At 40.8% G+C, this 19,444-nt stretch overlaps 1 protein-coding gene across 1 annotated transcript in view; it reads left to right on the top strand.

Annotated features, from left to right (window-relative positions):
* The first annotated feature begins 1,960 nt into the window (after positions 1-1,960).
* The window catches only part of VSIG4 (V-set and immunoglobulin domain containing 4), a 31,311-nt gene continuing 13,827 nt past the window's right edge, over positions 1,961-19,444 (top strand). Inside the window, exons 1-3 of the mRNA XM_019949117.3 lie at positions 1,961-2,075; positions 7,781-8,137; positions 8,905-9,186. Coding sequence (XP_019804676.1) covers positions 2,021-2,075; positions 7,781-8,137; positions 8,905-9,186 — 694 coding nt within the window. The 5' untranslated portion in view covers positions 1,961-2,020. The remainder of the gene's footprint in view (positions 2,076-7,780; positions 8,138-8,904; positions 9,187-19,444) is intronic.

Below are 19,444 nucleotides of genomic sequence, written 5' to 3'. Positions count from 1 at the left end.
TAATATCAATACCTACCTGAGTGACTGTAAATGCCAAATGAAATAATCTGCACTAAGTGCTTAGTACAGTGCCTGGAAGAGCAAATGATTAAGAAATAGTAGCTGTCATTGTTATACTTGTTATTGTATGTATATTATAGTTTGATTTTTAAAGATCAGAAAAGATACAAATATCAAGGCTAACAGTGCTCATGTTACAATTGGGGAAGCTGAGGCGCAGAGAGATTTAACTTGTCTAAAGTCTCAGAATGAAATAGATGCAGAGCCCGGCCTGTCTCTGGGCTTCCTAATTTCACCTTCAATGTTCTTCTTGCTCAACAGTTACTGAGCCCACTGCAGGACTGGAAGTCTTCCCCAGAGAAATGCTGTGCATGCTCTCGAGGATATTTCTTTATCTTCAGATCTAGGAGATCCTAACAAGAGGCAAGAGGCAGTTAAAAAATACAGTCACCAGGCCAGACAGAAATTGACACCAGTCCAAGAGGGCATGGGCTTCCAGCTCTTCATCAGGAAAGACTGTATAGGTGAAGAGGAGTGTGTGTGTGTGTGTGTGTGTGTGAGTGTGTGTTTGTATGTGAATGGTGGTAGTGTGGTAGGGTGTTGGTTGGAAAATACAATAGGAGAGTTCTCCAAAGTTCAGAGTTCCCTGAGTGAGGACCCTATGGGAATGAATGACTAGAAGTTCCAGTGAGGTAGACTGAATGAAGTAACCAAAAATCAAGGGACAACCAGACAAGTGGGATTGAAACTGGGAGGCAGAGGGGCTTGACAGAATTCCTTGTGATAATGGCAGGGCCTGAAAATCTGAAGTCTCCTCTTAGCCCTTGAACAGCTCCAAATCATCTGTATGTAAACATGCTTTGACAAGCATGTGGAGGAGATAATGTCTCTCTTTGGAGTCCCACTCCCCCTCTCTTTAAAGCTCATGCCTCCCCAACCAAGTTCTCTCTATCCCTCTAATCAAAAAGAAAGCTAAATTCAGATGTTACCCACACTTCAGTATGAATTTGTTGGATGTATTTTTCTTTTGGAAGTGTTTATATTTTCAAATATTAGTGGATTGTTGTCAGTGCCAAACTTGGAGGTAGACTTCTGGTGGACTTACAGTCACTCTTGGGCCTGTGAAAAGAAGTAATTAAGCTTCCCATAAGGCTTAATATCACTCTCTCACAGATCAGGGGTATGTACCAATTGAAAGCCACTGAAAACATCAACCTAATAGAGCGTACCACTCAGGTCAATTGGCAAGTATATTGGATGCTAGACTTAACTTTCCCACAAAATAAATAAATAATAGATTCCTTGTGAGCAGTAATGGGAACTAATGTGTACCCTTACCACCAAAGAGGCAGAGCTATTGGAGAAAGTAATTCAAAGAGCTTTCCCTATATGAGATATGGGGGTATATTCCCTCATAACCATCTTACTCATGGGCTTACAAATTATTTAAGCATTGGTGTATAAAAATGTCTTTCATGAACTTAATTTCTGTATTCTGAGGCCCATAGGCACCCACCTCCAACACTCTTTATTTGCATACGCTGAACAGACGGGGTTAACTCTATGACTGCTGAATATTGCACAGGCCAGCAAAGTTGATCTTTTCTACTTGGGCCCACCAGAAAGGAAAACACTCCCATACTGAAGGGAGCAGACTCATCCCAAAAGTCATTCCTCAACCTCATCTTGTTGAGGAAACACAAGTAAACACAGCTTGAGAGATCAAAGACCAGAAACCCCTATTGGCTCCAGGGAAAGTCAAGTCAATAGTCTAGCAGGGGGAGGAATTGCTTCACTCACACTTAAACCTCCAACCCCAGGCAGGGGAGGGAAGGGTGTGCTCATGTGACTTGTGCTGAAATAGGGAAGGAAGGGAAATTTGAGATGGGACTGGGAGTCCGAGCGAGAGATATAGGGAAGAAAAGGAAGTGAGCAGGCACAGACACTGGCAGCCATCAGGAGTTCAAGTCTTTTTGACAGCAGGAGGCTGGAAGAAAGGACAGACGTGGTTCTGGCTGTGATGGAGCTCTTACTGGGCCTACTGCTCCTGCGCCACCTACTGGTGGTCACCTATGGTAAGGTAGCAAAAGGGGGCCTGGCTGCCACTGCTGGCACAGGCAAAAAGCTGGGGGTTGGGGAGAGGCGGGATTGAACGCCTACTGAGGAAAGCCTACTCCTGCTGACTAGGTGAGTGTTCTCAGCCAATGCTCCCGGCTTTCTCAGCTTTTGGCAGAAGGAAGGGAGGAGGTTGAAGTCTATTGAAGAAGCTAGGAGATAATTTTGGGTAGAAATTGGAAAGGATTCTCTCTCGGAAAACATCCACATGATTTTCTAGTACCTGTCATATCTCAGGGGCATTAAAAATGTGCCCAATGCCACCCAAATCCCTCCCCAATCTGTTGCCCTTCATCTTAAATTCTACCACTATACCTTTACCCCTATGCTACCAGGTTTTGATCCTTGTTAAGGTATACAACCCCCAAAAGAAGTAATGTTGTCAGGAGCTAGATGGGACCTTAGAAGTAACCTAGATCCACATTTCACTGTTATGAACAGGTGTTCAGAATATTTGTTCACATTCTTGCAGTGACTGAGAATTCACTACTTGTCCAGACCATCTAAGAAGGCAGCTTCAACTGTTAGAAAGTTCTTCCTTGTGTTGAACTAAATCAAATTCCCTGTGGCTTCCATCCAAAAACCCCAGCCCTGTTTCTTGGAGACACAGATAATATATCTTCTCCCTCTATGCTGTGACAGCTCTTTAGAGTCCTGAGGACAGAAACCATGTCCCTTTGATTCATCTCTTCTCCAAGCTAAACAGCCTTAGCTCCTTCAACTGTTCTTCACAGAACTTGGTTTCTTACCACTTCCTGGGTTATCTCACTTCCCTGTGGACATAGCCCAGTTTGTCTGGGCTATTTGTGGGGGCTTAATGCTGGACACATACCCCAAAGGAGGATTGACTATCCCATAGTAGCATTATTTTGTGGGGTCTTACTCCATCCTCATTTATACCCCTGAAAATTGAAATAGCCTTTTTAGGAAACTGAGCCTGATAATAGCTAAGTGAAATCCAGGATAGGGTAAAAGATTCTTTGATGCACCCCTGTTTATTCCATATCCTTAGAGGGAGAGACTAGATGAGTGTTAACTTGGTGCGCTTTGTGTGGTTAGAAAGAACCCAACTTTCCATAACTGACTCAGATTAAACCACCTTGTCCTGGGGCTCTGTGACCCATTAAATTCTAGAACCTCAAAGTTAGAAAAGAGACACTGAGTTAAGTCACCCAAGAAGGAAAATAATTTGCTCCAGGGCACAGAGCATTAGCAGCAGAGTTAATGTTCCTAAAAATTACCGTTCTTTCTACAACTACAATATTTTCACTATCTAACATGTTTTAGAGTGCACCACTCTACCTTCTCCAAATCTGTTGATTTGAGCTGGGAATTAAAGAGGCAGGACTGGAGCTCAGAGGAACATTTTGTAAATGTTAAATTTAAATCACTTGTGTATGTGTGTGTGTGCATGTTCCCTCCACAGCCTGTGAGGGTCCTTTAGACCTGGAAGCAGGTCTTCCATTTGCATGGAGGGTCTTACACCACAGACCGGAGACTGTGGACAAACTCAATGGCCAATAATGCTTTCTGTCTCCCTTCATCTCAGTATCCCCAACCCATCTATATAGTTAGATCAGCTTGGCTGGCCTTAGAAGATCCTGTCAGCTGGACAGATATGTAAGACTGTGGCTTAACTTCTAAAAAGCCTCTAGATCTAAGACATATGTTGAAATAATCACAATAAAAATAAGTCCTAATATTTGCATTTTATAAAAACTATAAACATTTTATAAATACCTATTATCTTAGCTAATCCTCTTTTGAGGAAGCATCCCAAGAGGGGGAGAGAGGCCAAACACAGAGGTGCAGGGTCATTGGAAGATCTCACCATCTTTGTTTAATGATGGGAGAAGGAAAATTCAAGATGGGACCCATAATGGATCTCATAAAAGGGGCCACATACCCCAAACTAGGCCTTTTCTTGATTTAGTATCATCACACAGACCACAGAACTTTGATTTTCAAAGTCCAGGTCCCAGGACCAGAGTGGGCCTCAGTAATATGCGTTCTTTCTCAAGCCAAAACTTTTTTCAACAAAGCCCTTTGAGTCCATGCTCAGCCCTTTTCTTTCTTCTGAGGGGATGCAATATTTGCAGGAAATTCAATCCTTCCATGAGGGAGGAGAGCTAAGCTCTGAAGTTCTGGGAAAGGTTTCTCAGGAAGCAGCTGGCAGATGGGGGAATTACTTTTCAGGAAGTCAGGAGGATATTATCTAGCCCTAGGATAACACCCATTAAACCATGTCAAATAGGCCCAGATAAGGGGTTGCTGGTTTCTGTTGTGGCTGGTGGATTAATCAGTTAAAAAAGTAAAAAGGCAGTGTAGGAGCTGAAAGACTTCATTCTAGGCCTCCAGGCCAAGCTTTGCTCCTGCTCTCTGTGTGACTTTGAGTAAGCAACTTTCTCTCTCTGGGCCTCAGCTTGTCCACATGTACCGTGAGAGAGTGTGACTAAGTGGTTTCTAAAAGCCCTTTGAGCTATGCCATACTGGAAGTCTCCAAATTCTCTCCTGCCTGATACTTCAAACCCTGTTGTACCAAGTACCTCACCATTTGGTGGTCTGCATAGATCCATAATGGGCAGAACATCCCCCTAAGAGTTGGGACTTTCCTGAAATAGATTTTCCTCTACCCAATCTTCCAGGAAAGTCAGGAGTATTGTTTAATTTGGCCAACATTTCACATTGGCTGCCAAGCCAGTCCTGTCGCTAAAGTGTCCTCTCTGGTTTCCTTATAACCCAGGGATGACCTATTACCTACCCATAACTTGGTAGGTCCCAGCAGAATGGAAAGGCAAACTCCTTACTTTCTCATGTATTAACTTCTCCTTCAGGTCATTATTAAAGCAGACAATGATCCAATCTAATGAATCTGTCCACCGTGGGTAAGACGTATTGAGGATTTCTAGGATAAGAAGAATCAATACAAATATGTGAAGTTTCTCTTGAGGCATGGGACAGGACTAGCATTTATCCCACACCTACTGAATGCCAGCCACTATGCTAGGTGCTTTCACACTTATGAGCTCATTTTATCATCATAATAACACTCCATGGAAGGTTTACTATTACCTCTATTTTGCTGATAATGACCTAAAACTCAGTCAGGCTTAGCAATTTACCCAAGGTCACACAGAGAGATATATGGTAAGGCAGACCTTAAACTTAGATTGGTGTTACTCTTCTTACTACATCATGCAGTCCTTCACTGTCCTCCTGATCTCACTAGGTGCAGTGCTCCTACTCAGTGTTTCTCTAGGCTCTTTGTGCACCAGAGGAAGAGTTGGAAAGTAAAAACCTATGCTATTGAAGTTACCTTCATTTTGGAGGTCAGGGTACATGAGGAATGGTACATTGTCCTCTTTCTTGTGATACCCTGTGCCTACCATACACTGTCTCTTCATGCTACTGATGAAACAGGAAGAAAAAGAGGAGAGCAGAACAAGAAGAAAAAGGAGGAGTAATAGGAGCAAGATGGAATAATGGGTGAAAGGAATAAAGGAGAAGGGAAGAAAAAGAGTAAAAGGGGGAAAATATGCCATTCTTGGATGTCTTGTTACTAACTACGCCCCACTCTCCTATTCTGGGATGGAGAAGTGAAGCCTGACCCACTTCTAGAAGTGAGACTGGGAAATTGGGACTGACTGCCCATATTTTTGACAGACCAGAGTGAGCTATGTGAGAATCTCTAGCAAGTTTCCAGAGAGAGTAATGCATGACAGGCCTTGCAGTCCCCCTATGTCAAAGGGAAAACATATATATTCACAGACAGGCATTTTTGGCTGCTCCAGCTGTCCTCACAGCAAAATGCTGTTTTGTTGCCCTAGAAGGAAGGGAAGTATGAGAATACTTTTCAGAGTTGGAGAAGGATATTTGGGAGGGCTGGAGAAAGATTAAACTGAAAGGGTCAAATGGTTTTCAAGGGGCTTGTGTTTACAGGTGAGCAAAAATATATATGGGCATGTGTGCTCATGACGATGATAAGCTGTATCTGCATGCATATGGAGGCAGGAACTGTCAAGAGCACAGTGAAACCCACTACCTGGTGAAAGCTCACCACCAGCTAGAACATGTAATTATTTAATTTATGCTTTCATTAAGTCTATTAGCACTGAACCATCTAAGATTGGAAGAGACCTTAAAGAATAATTCTGTTCAAGACCTAAACAAAGCTCAGAACTTGCCCTAGACAGCTTAGTCCATCATGGACAGCTCTGATTAATTACAAAATTCATTTTTAGGGAAAACCAAAATCTGCCTGTATTGTGCTCCCATTTGTGGATCTGAGTTTTTCTCTCTGCCCAGTTTGAAACTCTCCAGAGAGAATGTGGTGGACCTAGCAACATGGACCCATGTTTATTTATTATTGTTTATTCAAGGCTTTTATCTTGGCCAAAATATGCTGGTTATGTACTAGAGTCCCAGGTGAGGGCACAGGCCAAAGGCTAAACTTTAGTAACCTCATTGATAGAAGCCCTGGTACTTGGCAATACATTATGGGAGCTAGCCCCCACCCCAACTTCCATCTGCTTGACTGAAGCCTGGGAATACTAGGCTATATAAAAAGTTTTTATTCAGCAATAGCTTACACTTTGAAACAACCTCTCCTGAGAGAGATATAAAGACATATCTAAATACAATCTCTCACTCCTGACCCCAGTTAAATAAAACACAAAATCCTCAAGATATTAGCTTATGGATGGAAACTGCTGATGGAAGGTGGTGGCTCTCTCAACACCCACAAATTTCCCCCCTTAGTTTCCTTTCCCAGCAAGCCAAGAATTAATCACCCTTTCGTCCTACCATCATTCCTACCACAGCCAGTTCTAGGATTATACTCAGAACTTTTTCCCCTCCAGACCTTTTCATCTCCATTCCTCCTCAGGATGAAATTTTCCAATGTACCTTTGCTGAGAACTCAGAGAAACCAATAGGGAAATAAACAAAGAAAGGATAGAAATCAGAAGAAAAAAGTCAAGCTTACAAATTACAGGTTTAACACTTAACAATAACTAAAGATTTTGTTAAACAGGAATGCATCTCACACAAGTTTCCACCCTCAAAATTGTCCTTTGTCTGCCTCTTTCCTCCCTTCCAGAAAAGAGCTTTAGTCTAAGGACCCAATCTGAGCCTTTCTGAAGGAGCAATGGGGAATTAGTGGGGCAGATAGCCCTTTCTTTCTGAGCCTTGAAGCCACCACATTTCTCCAGGTACATAATTACATACAGTAAAATAGCCCAGACCCAACTGCTCAGCATTTGCTTCCACACTTCTTTTGCAAAATGTTGAAAGACGTATCTTTCATGGATTTACAGAATGTTAGAGTTTGTAGAATCGTTAGAGATCATTCCATTCAGATTCTCTACATTATATACAAAGAAAATGGGTCCTCCATGGTGAAAGGTGACTTACCCAGGGTCACCTCACAGCAAGGCAGTGACAGGGAAAGGACTTGAAACTCACAAGAGCTAAACAACCTTAAGGGCTTTCCTTCTAAGGACTGATTCTGATTGATGGGAGGGCTGGCAGAGAACAAAAGGGCATGGGAAATCTGAAACTATGAGTTAAGGCTGTGTTTCTCAAAAGCCTCTCTTCCATTGCCATCTTAGCACCCAGGTGAGTGTGCCATCTGTGTCTGCTTCCTTCTTCTGTTCCCCCTCTTCAGGCCATCCCATCCTGAAAGTGCCTGAGAGTGTGACAGGGCCTTGGAAAGGGGATGTAAATATTCCCTGCACCTATGGTCCTCTGCAAGGCTATACACAAGTCTTGGTAAAGTGGCTGGTAGAACGTGGCTCAGACCCAGTCACCATCTTTTTACGTGACGCTTCTGGAGACCATATCCAGCAAGCAAAGTACCGGGGCCGCCTGCATGTAAACGACAAGGTTCCAGGAGATGTGTCCCTCCAACTGAATACTCTGGAGATGGATGACCGGAGCCACTACACATGTGAAGTCACTTGGCAGACCCCTAATGGCAAGCAAGTCGTGAGAGATAAGATCATTGAACTCCGTGTCCAGAAACGTGAGTCACTGTGGGTGTTAGGAAAGTACTGGTAAGCAAAAACCTGAGAGAGGACTGTAATCCTAGAAAACCCTGAGAAACCCAGAGACCTCTGTTTACATTTACATAGTCTCTCTTCAGTTATATGTGCTAATCAGAGGAAGTGGACAGGCAGAGCATCCTCAGTGATATCACTCTCGTGGCAGAATTTAATAAATGTTAGGAAGGCTTTCTGGCCTTCAAATCTCTACCCCTTCAAGTGTCCCAGAAATTCCTGCATCGATAGCCTGATTGCTTCCTTGGACTCTGAGTCTTAAAATCCATAAAAATGAGTATATCTGATCAGGATATTGGAGAGTGGATAGATGCTGGCAGAGAAACTCTGGGAAAAGGAATGCATGGATTAGCCAAGATAAACTTAACTGGCTTGACAATTTTACAGAGTTCTGACCCCTGGTAATCCCAAACTGCATATAATCCAAAAACTCTACTTGAGCAAAACAACAACAACAAAGCCTGTTTGTTGTTGTTGTTGTTTTTAGTCAGTTGATTGTTTTAACTCCAGATAACCCAAATCCCCAGATAATCCAAAATGGTACCTAATCTTCCAAAAAGAAGTTCTTTTTATTTAAGTTGTCCTATTCCCTTTTTCCTCCCCATGTCAGGAGTCCCTTTTAGTTCCCTTTGCAGATATATTCATACCCCTAGACTCAGCAGGGATGACTCAGCCTTGTGTTCCCATACCCTTGTAACTTCTCAGAGCCTCCTCTCTTGTCTTCCCTTTGCAGTTTCTGTTTCCAAGCCCACAGTGACGACTGGCAGTGGCTATGGCTTCATGGTACCCCAGGGAATGAGAATTAGCCTTCAATGCCAGGCTCGGGGTTCTCCTCCCATCAGTTATGTTTGGTACAAGGAACAGACTAACAACCAAGAACCCATCAAAGTAGGAGTCTTGAGTACCTTACTCTTCAAGCCTGCAGTGGTGACAGACTCAGGCTCCTATTTCTGTACTGCCAAGGGCCGGTTAGGCTCTGAGCAGCACAGTGACACTGTGAAGTTTGTGGTCAAAGGTGAGCAATTCTCTTTCCTGGTGAGCATTTCAATGGACTACCTTGTTCCAGAGATACGTCAGTATATGTCTTTATTCCAGAGAAGAGAAGTTGGGGCACGGTGGGAAGGGAGTCCTGTGTTGTTCAATCACAAAGAAAAAATTCTGCACTGGGGACAATAGGGGTGGAGACAATGCCTGTCATGTTGTAGGTTAAGTAGATGAAAATGGTAAAGGGAAAAGTGACATTTACTGGTACATTTATTTGCCAGATACAATGCACAAGAAGTCGGCACATGTCTTCTCATTGAATCCCACAAATAACTCATGAGATACCCTTATTTTACAGAAGAGGAAACTAAAAGTCAGGAAGGGAAACCTACTTGTCCAGGGGCTCAGAGCTTGGAAGTTCAAGGCGGTATTTGTACTCAGATTTCATGCTCTTTCCACTATGTCTGATTGCCTCTCATGGTGGAACCTGTACCAGCTCCTGGGCACCCTTCGGGATACTTTTTGTTTGTTTCTTTTTGTTGTGCTTTGTTTGGTGTGTTTTTTGTTGTTATTTTTTTGGTTGATTTTGTTTGGTTTTGCTTTATGAAATAAAGCCCAGATCTCTGCATAGTTTCTTTAAATCCCCCCCCCCCCCGCTCTTTTTTCCTAAAGCCAAATGCAAGTTCTGGTTGAAGTCTCGATGAAGATTGACTATGCTTAATCAAGGTCAGATTATTTATTAAAGAATTATTTGGGAATACTACAAACTGTTTACATAAAGATTGTAGGCTGGGATTTAAGTGATCAGCTCAGCAGTGATATGTCCAAATGAGTCTTGTTACCTTTCAAGAAATCTCCTTGGAAGGAAAGATACTTATTTCAATAAGGTTTCTATTTCCAAAAACATGTTGAGTACTAACTGCCTTTAGGAGATTATCCTCAGAGCCACCTGAAAATTATTATCCTCTGAGGCCAACTCTGTATAACAAAAGTGAACAAACTGTCTCCTTCCACTTGGGTTAGGAGACTGATGTTGGTTTGAGACTCCTGTTTCGCCTGCAAGGATTTGTTTCCCAAAATTGAATTGTAATGAGGATGTGTGTGCTGTAGGATTTGGTCTGTTAGTTTAGGTGGGAATAAGGGCAGTCTCATTCTGAGAGAATTATATGGACGCTGGCCCAGTTCTCTGAGAGTCGATAATCTGGTCAAGCAGAGAGAGCAAGACATGGCCAGAAAGTTCAAGAATGTGTACTTCATAAAGGGACAAGTTGAACATTCTCACCTTTCTGAGTTTGTTTCTAGTCCATCTGGGGAGGATCTTGCTCACAACTAATCAGCCTGTCTATTCCTTATCTAGTCCATGTTCACAGGTCACAGAGCTGTTAGGCAGTGCTCACAATTGAGCTCTCTGACAGATAAGGAAATTGAGGCTCAGAGAAGTTACACCCTTCCCTGTTCTCTAAGCCAAGCTACTATCTCTTGGCTTCCTCTACCTGCCTCTTTTGCACCTCAACCTGGTCCCATGAGTCTGGTCACTTGTTTCATCTCTGTCCTACATAGCTCTCAGCTCCTCATCCATCCCCTCACCCTCTGTGATGTTCCTTAATTCTGGAAAAAGCAGAGATGCATTGATGCCACTTTAGTTTCATGCTCTGTGACATCAACTGCCTGTCCCCATGCTGTATGCCAATCAATTTGCTCATCTATGTTCCATTCCTTATAACAGCTATTCAGAATACTTTCTGCCTTATCTCATGTCCCCAGCCCTGCTCCCAGAAGATGAGGTCACCTTCTCCTTCTTTGAGAAGACCCAGACCCCTGCCCTCAGATGTGAATTCTATCAACCACCCTCTCTACTTTGACATTTCCCTGCCTATTCTCTCTTGGCTCAGAGTAAGATGTGTCTTTCTTCTCTCCACAGTAAACCTTCTACCTCAGCTCTTTACCTCAACTACTCCAACTCCCTGCTTCACCCATTATCCTCTACATAAGCCTAAAATGTATGTATGTACGTGTGTGTGTATGTATGTATGTATAATATATGTATAATGTAAGCCTAATATACATATATATGTAAATAACATACATATATATGTTATTTTAAAAAATGTTTTCGGGCTTCCCTGGTGGCACAGTGGTTGAGAGTCTGCCTGACAATGCAGGGGACACAGGTTCGTGCCCCGGTCCGCGAAGATCCCACATGCTGCGGAGCGGCTGGGCCTGTGAGCCATGGCTGCTGAGCCTGCGCTTCCGGAGCCTGTGCTCCGCAATGGGAGAGGCCACAACAGTGAGAGGCCCGCGTTCCGCAAAAAAATTAAAAATAATAAAAAATAAACGTTTTCTTCATCTGCCACACCACCTCTCTCCTATGGCCACTACCAACCTACTAAAAACGGTAGTTTTCACTGGCTGTCTCTCCCTATTTAGCACAACATAACTTTGTAAACTGGAGTCATCACTTCCAAATCTCCAAAACCCAAGATATCTTTATTCACATCTTTGCTCCTTTGTCATAAATTAATTGTCCATATAAGTGTGAGTTTATTTATGGGCTCTCAATTTTGTTCCATTGATCTGTGTGTCTGTCTTTGTGCCAGCAACATACTCTTTTGATTACTACAGCTTTGTAGTATAGTTTGGAATCAGGGACTGTGATGCCTCCAGCTTTGTTCTTCCTCAAGATTGTTTTAGGTTATTCTGCATTTTTTGTGGTTCCACACAAATTTTAGAATTATTTGTTTTAGTTCTGGGAAATATGCCATTGGAATTGGGACAAGGATTGCATCAAATCTGTAGATTGTTTTGGATAGTATAGACATTTTAGCAATACTACTTCTTCCAATCAATAAAAATGGGATCTCTCTCCAATTATTTATGTCTTCAATTTCTTTCATCAGTGTCTTACAGTTTTCAGTGTACAGGTCTTTCACCATCTTGGTTAAATTTTTTCCTAAGTATTTTACATTTTTGATACAACTATAAATTGGATTATTTTCTTCATTTGTCTTTCTGATAGTTCATTATTAGTATGTAGAAATGCCACAAATTTCTGTATATTGATTTTGTGTCCTGTTATTTTACTGAATTCATTTATTAGTTTTAAAAGACTTTTGGTGGTCTTTAGGTTTGTCTTTATATAGTATCACGTCTATCTTCAAATAGTGAAAATTTTACTTCTTCCATTCCAATTTGGGAGGCTTTTATTCTAAAATTATTTTCTTAAATTTAATTTTGGATTGTTCATTGCTAGCATACAGAAATACAACAGATATTTGTATATTGAACTTATATCCTGCAATCTTGCTAAACTCATTTATTAGCTCTAATCATTGTTTTGCGGATTCATTTTTTTTATATAAAACATTGAAAACCAGACCCCTAGATAACCACTTTGGTTTCTTGTTTATAGGAGGCATAATTTCTTTACATATATATATATATATATATATATATATACTTATTTATTTATTTATATATTTATTTATACATATTACATCTTTCTTGGAGTATAATTGCTTTACAATGGTGTGTTGGTTTCTGCTTTATAACAAAGTGAATCAGTTATACATATATATACGTTCCCATATCTCTTGCATCTCCCTCCCTCCCACCCTCCCTATCCCACCCCTCCAGGCGGTCACAAAGCACCGAGTTGATCTCCCTGTGATATGCGGCTGCTTCCCACTAGTTATCTACCTTACGTTTGGTAGTGTATATATGTCCATGCCTCTCTTTCGCTTTGACACAGCTTACCCTTCCCCCTCCCCATATCCTCAAGTCCATTCTCTAGTTGATCTGTGTCTTTATTCCTGTCTTACCCCAAGGTTCTTCATGATATTATTTTTTCTTAAATTCCATATATATGTGTTAGCATACGGTACTTGTCTTTCTCGTTCGGACTTACTTCACTCTGTATGACAGGCTCTAGGTCTAGCCACCTCATGACAAATAGCTCAATTTCGTTTCATTTTATGGCTGAGTAATATTCCATTGTATATATGTGCCACATTTTCTTTATCCATTCATCCGATGATGGACCCTTAGGTTGCTTCCATCTCCTGACTATTGTAAATAGAGCTGCAATGAACATTTTGGTACATGACTCTTTTTGAATTATGGTTTATTCAGGGTATGTGCTCAGTAGTGGGATTGCTGGGTCATATGGTAGTTCTATTTGTAGTTTTTTAAGGAACATCCATACTGTTCTCCATAGTGGCTATAACAATTCACATTCCCACCAGCAGTGCAAGAGTGTTCCCTTTCCTCCACACCCTCTCCAGAATTTATTGTTTCTAGATATTTTGATGATGGCCATTCTGACTTGTGTGACATGATATTTCATTGTAGTTTTGATTTGCATTCCTCTAATGATTAATGATGTTGACCATTCGTTCATGTTTTTGTTGACAGTCTGTATATCTTCTTTGGAGAAATGTCTATTTAGGTCTTCTGCCCATTTTTGGATTGGGTTGCTTGTTTTTTGTTATTGAGCTGTATGAGCTGCTTATAAAGTTTGGAAATTAATCCTTTGTCAGTTGCTTCATTAGCAAATATTTTCTCCCATTTTGAGGGTTGTCTTTTGGTCTTGTTTAAGGTTTCCTTTGCTGTGCAAAAGCTTTGAAGTTTCATTAGGTCCCATTTGTTTATTTTTGTTTTTATTTCCATTTCTCTAGGAGGTGGGTCAAAATGGATCTTGCTGTGATTTATGTCATACAGTGTTCTGCCTATGTTTTCCTCTAAGAGTTTGATAGTTTCTGGCCTTACATTTAGGTCTTTAATCCATTTTGAACTTATTTTTGTGTATGGTGTTAGGGAGTGATCTAATCTAATACTTTTACATGTACTTGTTCAGTTTTCCCGGAACCACTTATTGAAGAGGCTGTTCTTTCTCCACTGTACATTCCTGCCTCCTTTATCAAAGATAAGGTGACCATATGTGTGTGGGTTTATCTCTGGGCTTTCTATCCTGTTCCACTGAACTATCTTTCTGTTTTTGTGCCAGTACCATACTGTCTTGATTACTGTAGCTTTCTAGTATAGTCTAAAGTCAGGGAGCCTGATTCCTCCAGATCCATTTTTCGTTCTCAAGATTGCTTTGGCTATTCGGAGTTTTTTGTGTTTCCATACAAATTGTGAATTTTTTTGTTCTAGTTCTGTGAAAAATGCCAGTGGTAGTTTGATAGGGATTGCATTATATCTGTAGATTGCTTTGGGTAGTAGAGTCATTTTCACAATGTTGATTCTTCCAATCCAAGAACATGGTATATCTCTCCATCTATTTGTATCATCTTTAATTTCTTTCATCAGTGTCTTATACTTTTCTGCATACAGGTCTTTTGTCTCCTCAGGTAGGTTTATTCCTAGATATTTTATTCTTTTTGTTGCAATGATAAATGGGAGTGTTTTCTTGATTTCACTTTCAGATTTTTCATCATTAGTTATGAAAAATCATTTTTCATCCTATTCCTGGCATAGGAATGCCAGCGATTTCTGTGCATTAATTTGGTATCCTGCTACTTTACTAAATTCATTGATTAGCTCTAGTAGTTTTCTGGTAGCATCTTTAGGATTCTCTATGTATAGTATCATGTCATCTACAAACAGTGACAGCTTTACTTCTTCTTTTCCAATGTGCATTCCTTTTATTTCTTTTTCTTCTCTGATTGCAGTGGCTAAAACTTCCAAAATTTTATTGAATATGAGTGGTGAGAGTGGACCACCTTGTCTTGTTACTGATCTTAGTGGAAATTCTTTCAGGTGTTCACCATCGAGGACGATGTTGGCTGTGGGTTTGTCATATATGGCCTTTATTATGTTGAGGAAAGTTCACTCTATGCCTACATTTTGCAGGATTTTTATCATAAATGGGTGTTGAATTTTGTCAAAAGCTTTCTCTGCATCTCTTGAGATGATCATATGGTTTTTCTCCTTCAGTTTGTTAATGTGGTGTATCACATACACCATATTGTTTGCGTATTGATTGATTTGCGTATATTGAAGAATCCTTGCATTCCTGGAATAAACCCCACTTGATCATGGTGTATGATCCTTTCAATGTGCTGTTGGATTCTCTTTGATAGTATTTTGTAGAGGATTTGTGCATCGATGTTCATCAGTGATATTGGCCTCTAGTTCTCTTTCTTTGTGACATCCTTTTCTGGTTTTGGTATCAAGGTGACAGTGGCCCCGTAGAATGAGTTTGGGAGTGTTCCTCCCTCTGCTATATTTTGGAAGAGTTTGAGAAGGATAGGTCTTAGCTCTTCTCTAAATGTTTGATGGGATTCGCCTGTGAAGCCATCTGGTCCAGGGCTTTTGTTTGTTGGAAGATTTTTAATCACAGTTTCAACTTCAGTGCTTGTGATTGGTCTGTTCATATTTTCTATTTCTTCCTGATTCAGTCTTGGCAGGTCGTACATTTCTAAGAATTTGTCCATTTCTTCCAGGTTGTCCATTATATTGGCATAGAGTTGTTTGTAGTAATCTCTCATGATCTTTTGTATTTGTGAAGTGTCCGTTGTTACTTGCCCTTTTTCATTTCTAATTCTATTGATTTGAGTCTTCTCCCTTTTTTTCATGATGAGTCTGGCTAATGGTTTATCAATTTTGTTTATCTTCTCAAAGAACCAGCTTTTAGTTTTATTGATCTTTGTTATCATTTCCTTCATTTCTTTTTCATTTATTTCTGATCTGGTTTTATGCTTTCTTTCCTTCTGGTAACTTTGGGGTTCTTTTGTTCTTCTTTCTCTAACTGGTTTAGGTGCAAGGTTAGGCTGCTTATTCGAGATGTTTCCTGTTTCTTAAGGTAGGATTGTAGTGCTATAAACTTCCCTCTTAGAACTGCTTTTGCTGCAACCCGTAGGTTTTGGGTCATCGTGTCTCCATTGTCATTTGTTTCTATGTATTTTTTTGATTTCCTCTTTGATTTCTTCAGTGATCACTCGTTATTAAGTAGTGTATTGTTAAGCCTCTATGTGTTCGTATTCTTTACAGATCTTTTCCTGTAATTGATATCTAGTCTCATAGCATTGTGGTTGGAAAAGATACTTGATAAAATTTCAATTTTCTTAAATATACCAAGGCTTGATTTGTGACCCAAGATATGATCTACCCAGAAGAATGGTCCATGAGCACTTGAGAAAAATGTGTATTCTGTTGTTTTTGGATGGACTGTCCTATAAATATAAATTAAGTCCATCTTGCTTAAAGTATCATTTAAAGCTTGTGTTTCCTTATTTGTTTTCATTTTGGATGATCTGTCCATTGGTGAAAGTGGGGTGTTAAAATCCCTTCCTATGAATGTGTTACTGTCAATTTCTCCTTTTATGGCTGTTAGTATTTGCCTGATGTATTGCGGTGCTCCTATGTTGGGTGTATAAATATTTACAATTGTTATATCTTCTTCTTGGATCGATCCTTTGATCAGTATGTAGTGTCCTTCTTTCTCTCTTCTAATAGTCTTTATTTTAAAGTCTATTTTGTCTTATATGAGAATTGCTACTCTAGCCTTCTTGTGGTTTCCATTTGCATGGAATAACTTTTTCCATCCCCTAACTTTCAGGCTGTATGTGTCTGTAGGTCTGAAGTGGGTCTCTTGTAGACAGCAAATATATGGGTCTTGTTTCTGTATCCATTCAGCCATTCTGTGTCTTTTGGTGGGATCATTTAGTCCTTTTATATTTAAGGTAATTATAGATATGTATGTTCCTATTCCCATTTTATTAATTGTTTTGGGTTTGTTACTATAGGTCTTTTCCTTCTCTTGTTTTTCCTGCCTAGAGAAGTTCCTTTAGCATTTGGTTTAAAGCTGGTTTGGTGGTGCTGACCTCTCTCAGCTTTTGCTTGTCTGTACAGGTTTTCATTTCTCCATCAAAACTGAATGAGATCCTTGCTGGGTAGAGTAATCTTGGTTGCAGGTTTTTCTCCTTCATCACTTTAAATATGTCCTGCCACTCCCTTCTGGCTTGCAGAGCTTCTGCTAAAAGATCAACAGTTAACCTTATGGGGATTCCCTTTTGTGTTATTTTTCCCTTGCTGCTTTTAATATGTTTTCTTTGTATTTAAATTTTGACAGTTTGATTAAATGTGTCTTGACATATTTCTCCTTGGATTTATCCTTTATGGGACTCTCTGTGCTTCCTGGACTTGATTAACTATTTCCTTTCCCATATTAGGGAAGTTTTCAACTACAATCTCTTCAAATATTTTCTCAGTTCCTTTCTTTTCCTCTTCTTCTTCTGGAACCCATATAATTTGAATGTTGGTACGTTTAATATTGTCCCAGAAGTCTCTGAGACTGTCCTTAGGTCTTTTCATTCTGTTTTCTTTATTCTGCTCTGCACAATTTTTTTCCCACTATTTTGTCTTCCAGGTCACTTATCCATTCTTCTGCCTCAGTTATTCTGCTATTGATCCCATCTAGAGTATTTTTTATTTCGTTTATTGTGTTGTTCATCATTGTTTGTTTCATCTTTAGTTCTTCTAGGTCCTTATTAAATGTTTCTTGCATTTTGTCTATTCTATTTCCAAGATTTTGGATCATCTTTACTATCATTATTCTGAATTGTTTTTCAGGTAGACCGCCCATTTCCTCTTTATTTGCTAGCTCTGGTGGGTTTTTATCTTGCTCCTTCATCTGCTGTGTTTTCCTCTGTCTTCTCATTTTGCTTATCTTACTGTGTTTGGGGTCTCCTCTTTGCAGGCTGCAGGTTCATAGTTCCCGCTGTTATTGGTGTCTCTCTCCAGTGGCTAAGGTTGGTTCAGTGGGTTGAGTAGGCTTCCTGGTGGAGGGGACTAGTGCCTGTGTTCTGGTGGATGAAGCTGGATCTTTTCTTTTTGCTGGGTAGGTCCACATCTGGTGGGGTGTTTTGGGGTGTCTATGCACTTATTGTGATGTTAGGCAGCCTCTCTGCTAATGGGTGGGATTGTGTTCCTGTCTTGCTAGTTGTTTGGCATAGGGTGTCCAGCACTGTAGTTTGCTGGTTGTTGAGTGAAGCTGTGTGCTGGTGTTGAGATGGGGATGTCTGGGAGATTTTCGCTGTTTGATATTATGTGGAGCTGGGTGGTCTCTTGTGGACTGGTGTCCTGAAGTTGGCTCTCCCACCTCAGAGGCACAGCACTGACTCCAGGTTGCAGCACCAAGAGCCTTTCATCCACGCAGCTCAGAATAAAAGGGAGAAAAAGTAGAAAAAACTAATTAGTAGAAGTAGAAAGAAAGGAGGAAAGAGAGAAAGAAAGGAGGGAGGAAGAAAGGAAGGAGGGAAGGATAAAAAAAGAAATAAAGAAAGAAAATAAAGTAAAATCAAATAAAATAAGATAAAATATAATAAAGTTATTAAAATACAAAATAATTATTAAGAAAAATAATTTTTTAAAAAACGGACGGATAGAACCGTAGGACAAATGGTGGAAGCAAAGCTATACAGACAAAGTCTCACACAGAAGCATACACATACACACTCACAAAAAGAGGAAAAGGGGAAAATATCATAAAACTTGCTCTCAAAGTCCACCTCCTCAGTTTGGGATGATTTGTTGTCTAAAGGAGGGTAAGAAGGAAAGATAGAAAGACAGAAAGGAAGAAAGAAAGAAGATAAAGTAAAATAAAATAAAGTTATTAAAATAAAAAATAATTATTTTTGAAAAAAAAGCGGATGCATAGAACCCTGGGACAAATGGTGGAAGCAAAGCTATACAGACAAAATCTCACACAGAAGCATACACATGCACACTCACAGAAAAAGGAAAAGGCGAAAAAATCATAATTCTTGCTCTCAAAGTCCACCTCCTCAATTTGGGATTATTCGTTGTCTATTCATGTATTCCACAGATGCAGGGTACATCAAGTTGATTGTGGAGCTTTAATCCACGGCTTCTGAGGCTTCTGGGAGAGATTTCCCTTTATCTTCTTTGTTCTCACAGCTCCCTGGGGCTCAGCTTTGGATTTGGCCCCTCCTCTGCGTGTAGGTCGCTGGAGGGCGTCTGTTCTTCACTCAGACAGGACGGGGTTAAAGGAGCAGCTGCTTCAGGGGCTCTGGCTCACTCAGGCCAGGGCGGGTGATGGTCATGGAGTGCGGGGAGAGCCTGCGGTGGCAGAGGCCGGCGTAACGCTGCCCCAGTCCGAGGCGTGCTGTGTGCTCCCCCTGGGAATTTGTCCCTGGATCCCGGGACCCCGGCAGTGGTGGGCTGCACAGGCTCCCCAGAAGGGGGTGTGGATAGTGACCTGTGCTCGCCCACAGGCTTCTTGGTGGCGGCAGCAGCATCCTTAGTATCTCATGCCCGTCTCTGGGGTC

Source organism: Tursiops truncatus, chromosome X, assembly GCF_011762595.2.
Source record: "Tursiops truncatus isolate mTurTru1 chromosome X, mTurTru1.mat.Y, whole genome shotgun sequence".
Taxonomy (NCBI): Eukaryota; Metazoa; Chordata; class Mammalia; order Artiodactyla; family Delphinidae; genus Tursiops; species Tursiops truncatus.
This window is presented reverse-complemented; position numbering and strand designations above follow the sequence as displayed.